This window comes from Poecilia reticulata, linkage group LG15, assembly GCF_000633615.1.
Source record: "Poecilia reticulata strain Guanapo linkage group LG15, Guppy_female_1.0+MT, whole genome shotgun sequence".
Taxonomy (NCBI): Eukaryota; Metazoa; Chordata; class Actinopteri; order Cyprinodontiformes; family Poeciliidae; genus Poecilia; species Poecilia reticulata.
Window position 1 is genome coordinate 19,083,149 of NC_024345.1, and position 16,973 is coordinate 19,100,121.

The 16,973-nt window shown below is 37.4% G+C and overlaps 1 protein-coding gene across 5 annotated transcripts in view; it reads left to right on the plus strand.

Annotated features, from left to right (window-relative positions):
- Positions 1-16,973, plus strand: part of LOC103477022 (collagen alpha-1(XIX) chain) — a 127,088-nt gene that overhangs the window by 88,078 nt on the left and 22,037 nt on the right. For all 5 annotated transcript variants that reach the window (XM_008429856.1, XM_017308981.1, XM_008429858.1 and 2 more), the window contains 15 exons: positions 767-808; positions 2,967-3,035; positions 3,413-3,448; positions 3,622-3,675; positions 3,915-3,968; positions 6,057-6,098; positions 6,607-6,711; positions 8,344-8,397; positions 8,813-8,866; positions 10,360-10,413; positions 11,991-12,044; positions 13,479-13,523; positions 14,377-14,427; positions 14,559-14,603; positions 15,485-15,511. In XM_008429856.1, coding sequence (XP_008428078.1) covers positions 767-808; positions 2,967-3,035; positions 3,413-3,448; positions 3,622-3,675; positions 3,915-3,968; positions 6,057-6,098; positions 6,607-6,711; positions 8,344-8,397; positions 8,813-8,866; positions 10,360-10,413; positions 11,991-12,044; positions 13,479-13,523; positions 14,377-14,427; positions 14,559-14,603; positions 15,485-15,511 — 786 coding nt within the window. The remainder of the gene's footprint in view (positions 1-766; positions 809-2,966; positions 3,036-3,412; positions 3,449-3,621; positions 3,676-3,914; positions 3,969-6,056; positions 6,099-6,606; positions 6,712-8,343; positions 8,398-8,812; positions 8,867-10,359; positions 10,414-11,990; positions 12,045-13,478; positions 13,524-14,376; positions 14,428-14,558; positions 14,604-15,484; positions 15,512-16,973) is intronic.

Consider the following 16,973-nt stretch of genomic DNA (forward strand, 5'->3'; position numbering starts at 1 on the left):
AGCACATTTATAACATTTCAGGGCCAAAAAAACGAATAAAATAAAATAAAATAAGAATTTAGGGCTTTTAATGTGTACTTTAAGTAGCTTAATTGGCTTTGCCTTCAAATAAGTAACAATTAACTTCTTATTGTTTGCTTTTTGTGCTATTGTTATCTCAAATTAGCAATCACTCTTGTCTCAAACAATAACAAATGTTTTATTTGTTTCACTAAAGTGCAGATGCATTAAATGTATTAGAAGTTTTCTCTTTTAAAGAAAAGCAATCACTAAACTGTACTCTCGCACAGAAAAATGCTTTACTTCCCCAACTTTCTTGTTTCAAGTTTAAGTGTACACCACACCCCACTCTTTTCAATACTGTAGAATTGCTGTGTTAGTCCAAATCCAACTTCGGCAGAACTAATTTACATTGTGCAATGTAGGGCTTGTAACACTAATACATGCTGACCAAAGAAATCAATGTCTCGTCTGGATGGCACAGTAAATAATGCTTACACTAGCCTCGGTTCCAATCAACGTTTTGTTCTCCGTGTTGTAGCATTATCTCTTCACATTGGAAGTAATAAAACAGCACCGAACATGAACTCATAATGCATTCCCGCGTTCAGGTCGCTGTCGTTTGTAGAGGTTGTACAAGTTCAAGAATCCAGTTTTAATTAAAGCGCTATAATTTATACTAAGAGAGGAGAGCGGCTGCTCAGTTGACAACAAGATTTGCAGACAGAGGTCCCGGTCTGACGCGCTCTTCCTGTTGTTTTTTCAGAGTGATGGGCTGTCTCTGAATAGAGGGTCTCGTGGGCCGAAGGTAAGAGCCAAAGAGAACATATCTATTTTTATTTATTTTTTATTTATTTCTTTTTCAAAACATGAGCAGGCTACAGGTATATACCTCAAGGCAAATATGAATAAGAACTTTCTGACCTTTAACTTGGATATTAAGAATTGGAATTTGTTAATGTACAAAAAACATTCTGTTCTTATGAATATTTTTGATTCCAATATTAATCATTTGAGAGTAACTGAGTGATGATGATGATTATGGTGGTAATGCCAATAAGTTCCCAGTTACGATCTCAGCAGGGAAGCATGTTAATTCTTTCTTCAATGTTTGGTCAATAAATGAGAGAAAAACTCAAACACTTAGACTTTATTATTTACGAAGCAAATTCTGCAACATTAGAACTATAGTCAGACATGACTAGATGATACGTGAAACTAATTGAGCAGAATAACAACAATTTTTTTAAAATTTGAACCGAATTCATTGTTTGGACAACTGCTTATATTATAGATTTGTATACAGTGCCGTTGTTTGATATTGACATGTAAATTATCTTTTTGTATTATGCATACCTTGGGGAGGAAGGAAATGGTTGAAATGAATAACTCATTGACTGATTGGTTGATTGACTGAATAATTAAAAACAATGTTTTAGTTGCATTTTAAAGCAACCAGCCCAGTCAATGCAATGTAAAACAAAGAGAAGCTCATTTCACAGTCAAGATGTGACAGTTTAAAAAAACAACCCCCCCTCTCTTGGTTTTAACCTCGGGCTAGAAAACTACCAATAATCTCTTGTTAGATGACCTGAGGGCACGTATAAGCACAAGTAAGCCTTTAACAACTTAGACATGAGCTGTGGAGCTTGGCCTAATAAGTTAAAACCAAGAAATAGAAGTAGAATCGTGCTGGTTGGCTGGTCAAAAGGCACATAGGGATTTGGTCTAAATCTCTGTTGAAACTGGTCCGTGTATTGCCTTTTTCAATGTTGATGGGTGTATTTTGGTGTTGACAAGTAATATCTACTTCAAGTTAAAGAAAAATATGTGAGGTTGCTGAAATAAAGTGTAACAAAGAGAGAGGAAGCCACAATATGCTCAATTTTTCACACCATGAAAAATAAAGCTTAACAAATTAAAAGCTGATTGATCATTTAGAGAACAATTTAATTCTAGATTGTTAGACTTGCATAGTCTTACAGAGCATTTTGGATATTAACATAAACATTAACATAAACATTGTTAATGTTATACATCTTCTTAAAAGAAAAAAAAAAGTCAGCTAATGTTTTTACAACCAACTTTCAATTCAGTTGAAGGTTGTTTTAGGTGTTCGTCTGACAGCTTTAAACATCTAGAGAAATGTCATCTAACTCTTGCCAAATAGGTTAAATCAAAAAAATGAGATTGGTGCTGTCTGAGACAAGATGTTTTGAAGTTTTGGCAAAGATACACAATTAAATTGAGGTCTGGACTTTAATTAGGTCATTCTTACATATAAAAGTTCTTTAATCTAAACCATTTAATTTCTCCCTTGTGATGCTGTTGCATGTTCAGGGTTGCTGCCCCGCTAAAAATTGTGTTTTGTTTTTTTAGTGTCAGGCTTTTTACAGACACTAAACAGTTTTGTTTTTCAGAGTTGTCCGGTATTTAGCTCCATTAATCTGCTATCACTGAGCAGGTATTATGAAGTGAGGTTCTTTTAATTCAGCATAAATGAAAAAAAACTAGTTAGATACAGTTCAATACAGTTCAATACAGCATGATGCTGTAATTTCTCAGTCCTGGACATAACAATCTCAATGCTTTAATAGATGGTAGATAGTAGAATTTTCTCTCATTTCTTTCATCCAAAAATTATCTTTGTTTCTGAAGACAGGATGCATTAATCATATGTATAAGCTATACTCAGAACAACCTCCAATGTATTCTTACATTCTGTGTATGGTTAATGTTATGGGTCGGTGAAGGTTTTCCCTTCTGGTGATTCCCAGTTATTACTAGATTATTTGTCATTTACATAGACAAAACTGAATTCTGAGTTTGAATGTAATGGGTAATAGAGATGTACGCTGTCTTTCTTCAGATACAAGCGATAAGGCACACTGAGTTTTGTAGTTCATTATTATGCAACGAAGGAGTTCTCCCGTCTTCCGAATTCATCACTCCTTTGTTTGTGTCAGGGTGAAAGAGGTGTGCCTGGAGTGCCGGGAGACCACGGCGAAAAGGGAGAACCTGGAGAGAGTATCATTGTGAGTATGATGTTGTATTGATTCACCTATCACTCCTTCATTCATTATTTAGCTCAGACCTTGATAACTTGTCATAGAAACTAAAGAGCATCAAGATAAGTGGTCATTAAGTACATCTTTAGGTGAAAACATTACGTGTTATTTCAAGGGGCCGGCGCATCACGTTCGTTCGTGATTCATTACAAAGTGCAGCTATCCATCGATGCGTACTTTGAACTTTGCAAATTTGACTGTGAATGAGTGTGTGTTCAGTTTTGAAACACAGGATAGTTGGAGACAAAGAATCAATAGAGCAAAAGGTGCCTAACACAATTACTGTACTGGATCTGGGTGCTAGAGGGCGGATGGTGTTAACAAGATGTGTGATGTGTTTGTAGGGCCCCGCGGGACCCCCAGGGAAGCCAGGAGCTGAGGTCTGTAGCAAATTCTCACTTTCGCAGCACAGAAACAGCATGTTCATGTTTTTTCACCGAGGTTTCGGTTAAATCAGGATGTGGACAATTCCAGGAGAATCTTTTGCGCTACAAATAAAAATGAACAAATTCTGCTAACATAAATCTATAAACTAACTATAGGTCTTCTTTAGGGTCTCCGTGGACTACCTGGTTTATCCGGCTCTCCTGGAGATCCAGGAAGAGAGGTTAGTGGGTACAGTCTATTACTTTATTCTCATTCAGTCCCACAAGTATGCAAATAAAAGATAATCGGCTGCATAAAAGATTGTCAGCTTCCTGCTGTGGATGTCCAAGTGCGTCGTATCGCTGCTGCCGGCCACAAATCACCACCAACCGAGATGACTGTGAAAAGTTATAGACCTTCACGTCTGCATGATATTGCTCCCAGTAGGACTGCTAAATCTATTCTTTGTCTCAATTAAAGGGCTCCCCCGGTAGACCGGGTCCACCAGGCCCTGCTGGACCTCCAGGTGAACCAGTAAGTAAGAAGATCACTTTTGTCCAATGCAGGATAACTGAGCAGCAGTGAGGGGTACAGATATATCACTTTTAGCATGTGTTCAAAACCAAGGCTTTGGGTCAGTGGTCTCAAACTCCAGCCCTCAGGGGCCGGTGTTCTGCAACCTTTAGACATTTCTGTGGTTCAACACACCCACCTCCAATATTAGCACATTAGCAGAGCTCTGTAGTGACTAGCGAGGCATTTTCATCATTTAATTCAAGTGTGTAAGACAAGGGACTCATCTAAAAGTTGCAGAAGTCTGGCCGTTGAGGACTGCAAGTTGAGACCCCTCTTTTAGGTAAAATAGCATGGTTGCATATATAAAACAACTTCTGTAGCATTTTTTATGGCTTTACAGCAGCAAATACACAACCCCGTACCTTGGTTAAACACTGCAATGAATGAAAAACAATGGTTTCTATGTCACAGCAAGTTATTTGAATATTTTAAGTTCCATTTTCAGGGTTAGAAAACAAGGAATTACATTTGCTAGTGTTATTGTATTTGAGTAAATGTAACATCTATAATATAAAATATCTACTTTTACTTTTGAGTACATTTGGGATTGTACTCGGTTGTATTTCAGACCGGCTACTGAGTAAAAAAATATTCCTGCATAAAAACTGCATGTTTTACAAAAAAAAAAAAAAAAAGCAGATCAGTAAAAACCTATTACCCTCCCTGAGAGAGTGCACAACCTGTAAATGGAGATAGTGTGCGGCGCACCACCTGGGGAATCTGCAACTTTAATCTGTGACACGACACCAGAAACTCGCTGAACAATTCACACTCAAAAACCAGAAGGAAGATGGAGATGCAAAGCGTTCCGTCCCAGCTTAGAGAAATACCCTGTCACATTTGGTTGCAGAAACAGTGAACCTACATCACTGACTCCAAGAAAAAAAAAACACAGAAACCTTGTGTTGTGCACTGCAAGCCGCATATGCTCCATATATCTGTATATAAATAATGGTTTTTCCAATGTCACGGCTCCAAACATCTGAACATTACACCTGCAGCAGTGACACAGTTAGTCAAATAAGAGCCTACGTGTTTTGTTGAGGTAGAAATAATAATAAAAAATAAATAAAAATCTTTTCATTTTTCAGCAAGAAACTTGGATAAAATCGACCAACACTTAAATGTGTGACTCTGATCTGCTGGTTAATTAACGTCATCAGTAATTATTAATGTTAATGCTGACTTGATTAAACAGATCGTTACTCTACATCTGAAACCCTGTCAGGGTTACGCTGACAAGTGGGCACCATCTGCTCTGTTCTAAAACAGCCAACATTCTTAAAAATAATGCTTACCATCAATTTATTGAAGATGGATTGTAATGATGCTGCCTTTACTATCTTTTACTTGGCAGCCATTTCCTTGGCAGCTCTGTGGCAGAATATTACTCAGCATATTATATATGACTTTTATATTGTCTTTGACCAGCAGATGGATTTCTGGGCATGCCGCATCATGTGCTGCATTTTAAAGGTTACGTGGTGGAACTTTAGTTTTGTACGTAGACGTTGCGCATGTGCGCAGGTTTAAAGCAATGCTCTAATGTTTTTCTGCATATATGGGCCATACCGAAAAGACTATATGAAAAAATGTGTGGCATGAATATACATCACACCTTTACCCTGTAGGAACTGCAGCCTTTATGTAATTACAGGATTTCAGTATGCTAAATCTCCTGCAAGCTAAAGATTTATAACACCTTTCTCATTCCTGTTTGGCTTTATAATGATTTTAGGTTTTTGACAGTGACAATATTTTTGGTATGTTAGAATCCTGAAGCGTTATGATTTAAGGTTTTCCTCAAGTGCTGCAAATAAAAACTGGAACAAAACAGTTTGATAAACGTGTGTGTGTGTGTGTGTGTAAAAATTCATCTTGGAATAAATTATGACCTTGTGGATCTGGTAATGTTTTTGTGTAGGTGTGTGTGTGTGAGTGTGTTCAATTTACAAGATGCAGCTGAACCAAACAGCTGCAGCGTATTATTAAATACTGTGAAAGATTTGCCCTGAAAGACAAAACCCTCTCTTCTTTCTCTGACAGACTGCCCTGCCTATCGTTGGAGACATGGGTGCATTACTTAAGGTATTTCCCCTGCATAGATCACAATACTTACAGCTTTTATGTTATATTATATTTTTATTATTTCTTCCTTCAGAGCAAAACTGATTTTATGCCTTTTGACCAGTCAAGTTCATTTATTGCTTACGGACTTATTTAATGTTACTTGGTGAAACATAATAATACTTTTGACAAACTGCTGCAGTAAATGCATTTAGTTTTTGTATTTTTAACTTTTCTTTTTTTCCTATTCACTAATTCGGCCCCAACTTTGCACCCGTTTCCTGGAATTACACAAAACTAAAAGTCTCACTCCATGACTGTAGAATGGAGTGAGACTCTTGAAGACACTACCTGGTTCCCATTAATTCTGCTCAGGAGACATTCTGGGAACATTTCGTGTCAGTGAAGGTCCTTAATCCTACCGGGCTGATGTCACATAATATGAGGTGAAAATGCAGTGTGCCAGCTCTGCTTGATGAAATCTTATCTGTGCCGCTGGTTTTGCTTCTCGCCTCGCCTGCTTTGACAGAACGCCTGCAGTCTTTGCCAGACAAGAGTTCCTGGGCTGCCTGGGCAGAAGGGAGAGAAGGGTTCCCCTGGAGTGCACGGAGTGGAAGGCTTGGTGGGAGAAAAGGTACATCCAGTTCTGGACATTGTAAATTTATTTTGCATATGTAATTCAGCCTTTGGAGTTTGGTATAGGGTGACATTTAAATATTTTAGACACGACCGCATTGCAACAGTTTACTGTCCAAATATGGCTCAAGATGATATAAACCAAAAACAAGATTACATATCTGCAAGTGCAAAGCCTTCTTAATATTAGGCTTAACAAGAAGATTTTGTAAAAGGATTAATAAAAAAAATATATGCACTAGGTGTATGCTTACTGATTTCAAAATGAAAAAAAATAGAGTTTTTTATTGCTTAAAGTTAATGTAAATTCGGCTTCTTGTGTCTCTGCTGTAATCCTTTATTCACACTAACTGTTGAGAAGTAGTTGCTTGAAATTAAATCAGTTTCAAAGAAAACCAAGGAAAGAATAAGAAGTCCAAATGAAAACAACTACAGAAGTTAATACGATTTTAAAAACATAAAAACATTTGACAAAAATGGGGAAAAAGAAACAAGACTTTACTAAATAAGATCAAACTCATCTGATAACAAGCTAATTGAATCAGTTACATGTTTCTTTCAGAGCAGTTTTAAAATTAACCTCATAAAATGTAAACAAAGGAAATTGCTTTGAGATATTTTTGAAGCTTACTCCAAATTGACACAACAAATAAAAGTACTTTTCTAAACATATCTTGGCTCTGGGCCATTAAAAAAGGGTTTGATGCAACAAAATGATTGAATAATAAGAAAATAACCCAAGAACAGAAAAATCTACACAAAGGACAGAGTTCAAATTGATTTGTGTCTTATTAATGTATTATTTGAAAAAAAAAAAGAAAAAATGTCTTATCAGAATGGGCCTATTTTACAGAAGATGTTTTTTATGAAAAAGAGAAACGAGAACAAAGACTTGTTAACAAGTGGGAAATATATTTCTGTTTTTACCTGCATTTTACAAAAAAATCCAACATACATGAATTTAGAGATGACAAGCAACACCGATTGAAACAGATGCATATGCCCCAAATCTCTGCATATGCATCTGTTTCAATCGGTGCAACAGAACAGAATTCTAGTATTTTGCAGCAGTGACCCATCAACGTATCAATCAATCAATCAATCAAATTTTATTTGTATAGCACATTTCAGCAGCAAGGCATTTCAAAGTGCTTTACATAATTAAAATAAAAACAGAAATCAACGTACTGCTGATTCACAGCCAAACATTCCTACCATCTTCAAGAAACTTTCTTCAGAGGCAAAAATCTGTTGCATCCTCATAAAACATTTAGAATCGGAGGTCCTTCAAATGAAATTCTTGGAAGTTGTGCAGACTGCCGAAGCTGGAAAAGAAGTTGTTGACAAGTAGATTCAGTTGCTGAGGTGGAGCAACCAAAGCATTTATATACACACATTTTCAGAACTAGGGCGGTTTTATATTGGAAAACTGGGGTAACGCATAGCAGACGCATAAATGTTCCAAACACTTAACACACTGTGAAATGAGAAGCTTAAAAATACATATCCTAAAGTGTCAAAGTAATGTCACATTACACTAAAATCAGCAAGGAGATTATACTTATGCTGACAGTAACATGAGCCGGAGCGGTGTGCCTATAGTAACATTCAGTATGTGTGTTCTGAACAGGGGGATCCAGGTGTAAGAGGTCCGATGGGTAATCCAGGAAAAGAAGGCCCAAAGGTGACATCATGGTTTTAAAAACTAATGCAGTCTGTTAGAATTTCCTTTAATTATGCAGCTTTTAATCAGTGGAAGAAAAATGCTTAATTAATTGTGGTGATTTGACGTTGTTTAATAAAATATGCATACATTTTAAAGTCAAATATTTACATTTTGCACGTATGGTTATCATTGCTGGCAACCTACAGAGTTTTTCTATTGTTAATATTATTAGGATCACTTGGTGCTCTCTGCAGAAATTGTTGCTATGGATACAGCCTTGCACCAGTGAAACAGGCTCAGCAATTTCAAGTTGTGTGCTGGAAGAGACATTTTGAAGTTTACCCCCGTCAGCCTTTAGTTTGAGGCTTTTTTTGTGTGGTTGGTGAAAAAACATTCACTTCTCTTTACCTCACTGGTTCTGCTCACCCTGCAGGGTGTAAAGGGAGAGAGAGGCTTCCCAGGCCCCTCTGGAGACAAGGGTGATGAGGTAAGCAAGGACGATTTTTAATCCAGCAAATTAAACCACTTGTCATCAGGCTGTTTGGAATGGACAGTGGTATTGAGATTTTCAGACAACTTCAGTGCTGTGGAAAAAAAATACTACTTATTTTCTGCTGGCTTCTTTGTCATTCTTTGACGTTTCAGAACATACAAGTTTTGTAATAATACAAAAAAAAGAGATGTCCAACAGAGGCAGTTTTCAAATGACGATTTTCCAAACCAGTCTTTCCCGATGTGGAATTATAATCTTGAAGAAAGAAGAAAGTTCAGCCATCAGTTCATGACCTTAAAGTGAAGCAGCTTTGGGTTATGCAGCAGGACAGCAGGAAACGTATAACTGAATAGCTAAAAGGAAAAACTGAAAGGTTTGGTGTGACTTATTTTCAAAAACCCTCTGATTTGTTGTTTCAGGTGTTTGATGGGAAATTTTGCCATCAAACTTTTAGGTTCAAGGGATATTTTTCTTTCTCATACAGGTTTAAGTTAGTTTTGTTAGGTCTTTTTTTCCATTAATACATTTAATTGTAATTTGAAAACTATGATATGAAGCAGTAAGGTGTTCACAACACTATTTACTGTAAGTTTTTGAGACCCTGCAGTTTTCAATGGGAGCTATTGAAAATTGTGTACAACATAGTGTCTGCTCTGTGTGCTGTGTCTTTCTCTCAAAGTACCCACTTTATTATAAACATGGCATGTAATGTGTGTTTGTGCATCTGTGTTATTAAAAAGAGCAATTTTATCCTACAGCAGCATCTAAAAGATATGTAGCGAACAACGAAAATTATAAGTAGATTAGACTGTTTATGCCCAATAAAAAACATAATGCACAAACTAATACAAACACATTAAATACTACTCACTTTAAACGTAACAGACACTGTCGGCAAAACCTAGTTTTTTTTTCTCAATTATTGGAAATCTAGTCACCCATTTTTGCATTTTATTTTGAGTAAGATTTCTTAAGTAATATAATTTTTTAAAAGTGTCTCACTTTGTACAGTGAGATTTTCTCATTTTGCATTTTTTTTTTTTACTTTTAGATTTAATATATAAATTGATCCTATAGGTTGATAGCATTCATCATACAGAAAGCCTCACCCCCACTCCCAAGTGTAGTCAGCTGTGAAGCTCTCAGCAGGTCCAGATGCCTACAACACTGTCACCGACCGAAACACTCAAATAAACTGATATTATACTTTTCACACAAGGTGGCGGATTATTGAAACTCACACCTGCTTAGTGTTCATATTGAAGCTGATATCTCATTTTATAAACATGTGCTCCTGAGCAGATGTGCAGACGGAACAGAGGCTCTGACTGACTGAAGGGTTTGCTGATGTGAATGCTAAAGCTCTCTGTGCCGTTTCTCCTCAAGTATTTGCAAATGGGCCAACTACTGCAAATCAGTTATTGCAATTATTTGAAGCAATTATTCTTTGATTTTTAAACCGAGTGTCAATTTACTGTCGTCTCCAGGGCCCTCCAGGAGCTCCAGGACTTCAAGGCGTAACAGGTCGAACAGGAGCCCCGGTAAGTCTTGTTTTTTTTGTTTTTTTGTTTTTTTTTTACTTTGCCATCTTCATAATAAAAGAAAACAAATACCATCACAAAAAGGACATGATTGATTAAACATCTTTAATGAAATTAAGGATAAAATGAGTTACAGGTATTCAAAGTGTTCTCTGAAATGAGGGTTAGTGTTAGATGTAAGGAAGGGCTCACACATTCCCATATTGTAGCTTGATTAGGTCACAAATTTCCAGTTGAACAGAATGAGTTTCTTTGGTGCCACCATTCCAAGGTTCACACCCATCTGAACACAGAATGGAAGCATCCGTCCAGGTCCTTGGTGGTTTGAGATGCTGCTGCGGTATGAGCCTAAAATGTGCTAAAAGTGCTGTCTAAAAGGTAGCTAACACCAGACAGCATTAAAGCTGGTGTGCCATTGACCACTCAGTAGAAAGACACTTATCCCACACTTGGGATAATTGAGGGTACATTGGGTTTTCTTTGGAGTAATCGGGTCCACAGATGACTTTGTCTTTTATCACCTTGTATTGAGTGTTAATAGAATACAACCAAAGTTGTGACATTGCTTCATCACAGCTCTTCCGCAACATCAGTTGCTATGCCTACTGTCCAAGTGTCTCTTATTGAGATGAGCAGATACCTGACTCTAATTCCTGATTTGGAAACAGCAAAAATAAGATTGTGTAAACCAAAATTTACAGCAAATTTGAAAAAAGCAATGCAAAATGAACAATAATTTTGTGTCCTCCTCACACCAATACATGTCTACCTTGCAGACGTTGCATAGAAAAATAGTTGTCTTAGGTAAATAACACTTTGTCATCACGGTTCATTTGACACTGAAGCGTGTATAATTGTTGTGTCACGACAGCACTGTGTCATGACAGCAGTGACACAATGATAACATTACTTAGTTTCATACACAATTAAGCAAAAGCTCTGTCGGCACCTTATGTAGTCTTACAGATGACTGAGAGAAAAAGTGGAACTGGCAGGGTGACTTACTTTAGGATCAATTTGGCTGATAACTGTCTGATCACTTGAGGCTCAAATGGAGCATTGAATTTCCCCCCACAGTCTTTCAGTTAATTCTTACATAAAAAAAAAAAAAAATTAAAATACTGAGCAACGCCATACCAAAAGTAATATACGCCTACCAGAACACAGTAAACTCCACATCATTAATCCTAATACACACACACTATTCAACTTAGATCACTTTAAAATTAGCACACATATTTGAATGGAATTTAATGATTTGATTTTATACAAGATTTTCTTTTCTCAATACCCCAACATAAACCACAAGATGGTTAACATTACTTTAGTATCCAGATAACAATGTTTTAAGTCCAAGACCATGATTTTTGGACCTTTGAAATTTTAAAGAACTTTGTTGCCCCATAAAAAGGTGTTGTGGAAGTAAGATGTCTGAAAAAAAATAAAAATAAATACAGTTAAAAATGTTGGAAAGTCTGTAAAAGAGTTTAAAGGCCTGGACAGATTAAACATTTCTACAGCAATCACTGTTATGCAAACCAGATTTAATGTTTTTTTTTGTCGTTGTTTTTTTGCAGGGACTTGTAGGTAGACCTGGTTCTATGGGCCCACAAGGATCAAAGGGAGAAAAGGTAAGAAATGCTTTCTATGAAATGTAGTTTAACAAACACTGCAAAAAGTAAAATAAATGTCAGTCTTGTTCACAATTTGATAGATTAGATTGAACAAAAAGGGATGTGCTATTTTCCATAAATGACCTTCTATTAAGTATCTTATTGATGCCTTTGTTAGTCACAGGAATAAATTACTTTGCTACTTTTAACAGCAATGCAAAAGAAAACAAAAAGCCACATTTCTTGAGAATGCATTTTATTTCAAAGTTCTTTGATGAATGTTAAAAGCAGCATAGCTTTTACTGAGTCATCTTTACTTGACTTTGCTGTGGTACAGGAAAAGGCATAAGACTTTATTTTAGCTACATTTCTAAAAGAATGTAACAGTGACTGTTTTTGTTTACAGCAACAGGATGTGAAGTAGATAAAGTTTTGAACACTTAATACTGAAAAGTAAAAGAAAAAAAGTGGTGCTTGAAACATCTAGTTTAGCTTAAAATTTCTCTTAGCTGTAAGAATAGGTCTAAAAACGATCAACAGTGTGTTTTGGTCTTTTTGTGATATGTATCTGGGTGTATGTGGAGGTGTTTTGGTACGATCGCAACGGAATCAAACACCTGAGAGGACACACACTAAAAATCCTGTAAACAACTGTGTACTAAAATGGTGCAAAGTGATTTTTGAGACCTTATTTAGGGTCGAGACACTACGTTGTTAGTGCACGTACACACTACGTTGTTAGAGGAAACGTAGTGTGTTACCAGACTGGTTGTATGAAAACAAGCAATTTGTGTTTTCTTATTATTTTCATTGCACCTAATGTTTAAGTGCTTATGTGTTTTCATGTCAGTGTATGGTTGCGGTTGTAGTTCTGTATAATGTGTATGTGATATGTGTATCTTTGTGTCTATCTGGAGTTATTTATATAATAATATGTACATTTGTTGCATATGTGTGTTTTTTATCTCTGTGAAACAGTGTTTTATGTTTATGTAGGCTGCCTGAGGTGTTCTAATATCAGATACCGATTTGTAGTCCTAATTCTGATCTGAGTCATTCAGAGTGAACATTTGTGATATCCAAGCTCATTTTTAATGATCCGAGTAAATGTCTCAAAATTTAATCCCCCAGAGACTCATGATAGTCTTTGCATCACACTAAATTCTGAATAAAAAGAAAATATTATGAATTTTAACTTCAATGTTGGAGATAGCAAAATTGTGAAAGCTGTATGTAGGCTACCTATTAAAGTAAGATTTTTAGTATGTAGAAGGAAGTAAGATTTTGCAATTTCAATAAGATTTGAACATTGCTTATGTAAAATATAAAAAATAGGTTATTTTCAGTGTTATGTGAATAAATTCAAATATGAGTCTTCTGAAAATATGTCCAATATTAAACAATAATTTCACTACACTTAAGATTGGGGTTTTTTTTGTTTATGTCTAACAGGGAAACGACGGAGCTCCAGGCAGACAAGGACTTCCAGGACCTCCAGTAAGTCTCTCCAGTCTTCGCGAGATTTAGTTTCCTATAGTGTCTCAAAACCCCACAAGGGTCACAGGTTTTATTCTGGGTGGACATGCAATGTTACCTTTAAAGGTTAGAGTGTGAAAGTCGTCTGTTTGGTGCTTGTTTAGCGCTTCTCGTAATAGCACAGCACAACTGACAAACAAGTGCAAACATGATGAAATTGTGGCCACATGCTTGCTGGCACCGAGTCTCATTCCATTCTTTTTAAAAGACGAGTGAGTAAGCACTTCCAGTGGCAAATCTATAATTCATTGGCTATCTCCTTGAACTTACCGAGTGCCTCCGGAACACACACACACACACACACACACACACACACGTGCACGTACACCTTGGTCTTATAAACCTGCAGCTAGGGAGGAAAGGGGATGGCTTAGTGGCCTGAAAAGGGCACAGGCCTTCACTTGCTTCTAAATGAGAGCCTTGACTTCTTCTTGGTTTACATTAGTTGCCCTCTAAAAAGCTACCGCTAAAGAACATCCTTGCAATGCTGAGACATACAATCAGGATTACCTCGTGATACCCAAAATCTTTTAAATGATAAAATAGTTGTTGTACTTCTTTAACATCCTTGTCTTTTGGATTAGGACTTCTTCCAGGCTTATAAAAATCTGCTGTTCTCTACTTTTTCTACGCTTTTCTTTTCTCAGCCACACATTCTTTCTCTCTCTTTCTCTGTGTTGTCACCAGATACGGACGCTATGTTGCTTTTAAGGGCTTAGCTGTGTATAATTGCTCAAGACCTAGAGTGCAGTTTTCCACCTGAAACCAGAGAGCTCTTGCAGAGGGGATGTGTGATTCTCTGACTGTGTTTCAGGGTGCGCCGTATGTGGAGGGAAACGGGATGAGCAGTCTGTACAAGCTACAGGTAAAAGATATATAGATTTTTAACTCATGTTTGTAATTGGATTTATTGAATTCAATGATGCCTTGCCAGTGAATTGAATTTGACCCGTTTTGTAAAATATTTAGTCATTACATAAAGAAATGTCTTTGCAGAGTGGTGGAGCTATTTTAGGACCTCCTGGAGAGCCCGGTGCTCCGGTAAGTGTTGTTGTGCCTCAGGTAAATCCTTTAAAGTGTGCTGCAAGGAACCCTAGCAAACAGGCATGCTGATACTGTATGAGCTGCAGAGCCTGCGAGGGCTGAATAACAAACAACCTGACCGGGCCTCCAGTGTTATCACGGTTCTGAAGCATTTTATATCACAGTCAATCACTGGGGGTTGGCAAAGGCCAAGAGGCTTCCTGACTCCCAAACAGGTGCCTCTGATCCACGCCGGGACACACAACATCATTGATATGCAAAATGAAACTTTAGAAGTTGGCATGCTCGACGCGGTGGAGAAGTGGCCCGATTTGCTTATCGCTCCCAACCTCCTTTTGCCTTATCAGACAGTTTGTAATCTTGTCCAGTCCAGGGAGACGTTCAGTCACTGGGCCTGCAGGCATCCGTTCGCTGAAACGAACACTTAAGGAGGTGACAAAGAGCAGACGTCGTGCTGTCCCCCCAGTGCACAATGCACATGAACTACAGCTAAATCTCAAGAACGTCTCAGCCTGTACTGCATCTATCACAGCCCAACAGCTCCTCGGGAGCAATCAATAAGAGAGCTTCCTCATCAGTGTTAAGAGGGACGAGACAGATAATTTATCTTTTTTTGTTGTTTTTTTATTAGAAAAATGCAGCTTAGGCGTGTAAAGCCATATTTTATTGTATAATGCTTACGTGAAACACAACTGTAGAATCGTCATCATTTACAGACGGACACATTTGAGGGAAAGTGAAGCAACAATGAATAGTATGAGTTTTACCTACAACAGAATGTATCTACATGTCATTTCAGACTGAGTTTAGACTTTCTATTATTCTGGTTGTCACATCTATGGCAGTAATCTGTCTTCTTTGTTTCTTTCTCCTCTAAGGGCCCAAAAGGAGATGAAGGACCTGTCGTGAGTAGAAACTGTTCGTTCTGAAACGTGTATTTTTCATACAACACAGAAGGGGAGAATTCAGAGCTGCTTTTCATCATTATCTCCCAGGTTTTTTCCACTGTAACACAAGTCAATACAGCCTCGAGCCTGAGTGCTAAAACACTCTCAGTAGAAACTCGACGTACACGAAAACGAAAAGAAATGACCTTGTCTCCAACAAATATGAAGCTTTTGTAATATATTGTCTTGCCAGTGGGAACCCACAAACACTTACTGCATTTCTGATGCGCTCCTCAGCCGCTTGCTTTTTGTACCGAATTGGGAAAACAATCCGTTTGCAATCCACATATACATGCAACTAACTTGACGTTTCTGCTGCAACCCTGAATCCCTCATCCTCATGGGACCAATTGCATTTTTTATTGTGTTGGTCGCACAGTGATTTTTCACCAGAATGTTAATTTGACATCCTAATAAATTGCGCAGTCCGGCTACAGAGCCATGCTGGAATTGCCCCAATCTGTCTCACAGCTGATCCTCTGGCTCGTCCACCCTCTCCCTTCTTTCCATTAGCCACAATGGCTTATTCGTGACAATCTGCATGTGTGACAATTACCCGGACAATTCATCTATGTCGGCACCGGTTGCTTCTCTGTTTCTGTGTAATGGCGTTTCTCCATGGCAGCCTGAGCTAGAGGAGGTAGATAGAGGCCATCACTTGCTCAAGAACAGGGAATGGATCTCTATTTTTAGAGCAGAAGACTGATTTTGAGATGAGGCTTTTTGCTTTCTAATGGTCCTGTAGCCCACATGATGTAACAGTATGTGCAGTAGAACATTTGAAGCTATTAACCCAAAGCCGTTTGAAACAAATGGATGCAGAGAGACACTCATCAATTGAGGACTAAAAATATTAAGATGAGAGAAAGAAATGTTGCAGAAACTGCATTATGTAACCAAACACTCTGTCTTGTTTCCATGTACATTTTTTTGAAAAATGATTTTCCTCCAAGATGTAAATGCATAGACATAAATCAAAAATAACCAAGCAAATGGAGCAAAGTTTTACCCATACAAATTTCCTCTGTTTTTGCAACTAGCATGTTTCAGACAATCCAACAAAATCCAAAGTTCTTGAATGGAGGAAAACAGTAGTGAACCTTCTCAAATAGTGCATTAACATCTATTAATTCACTAAATAATCAACATCTAACCCGCTGCAATAAACTCAGTTGAGTTTACTAGTTCAACAGTTATAGAGACAATGTGTAAAAATGGTGTGGATGGAAGGGTAAGATTAAAAAACCCAATGGCCTGTCTAATATTTTTCAAAAATACTTTGAAAATTATTGAAAGAGGCAACAACATATACACCCCATGGGGAACATCCATCCATCCATCCATCCATCCATCCATCCATCCATCCATCCATCCATCCATCCATCCATCCATCCATCCATCCATCCATCCATCCATCCAT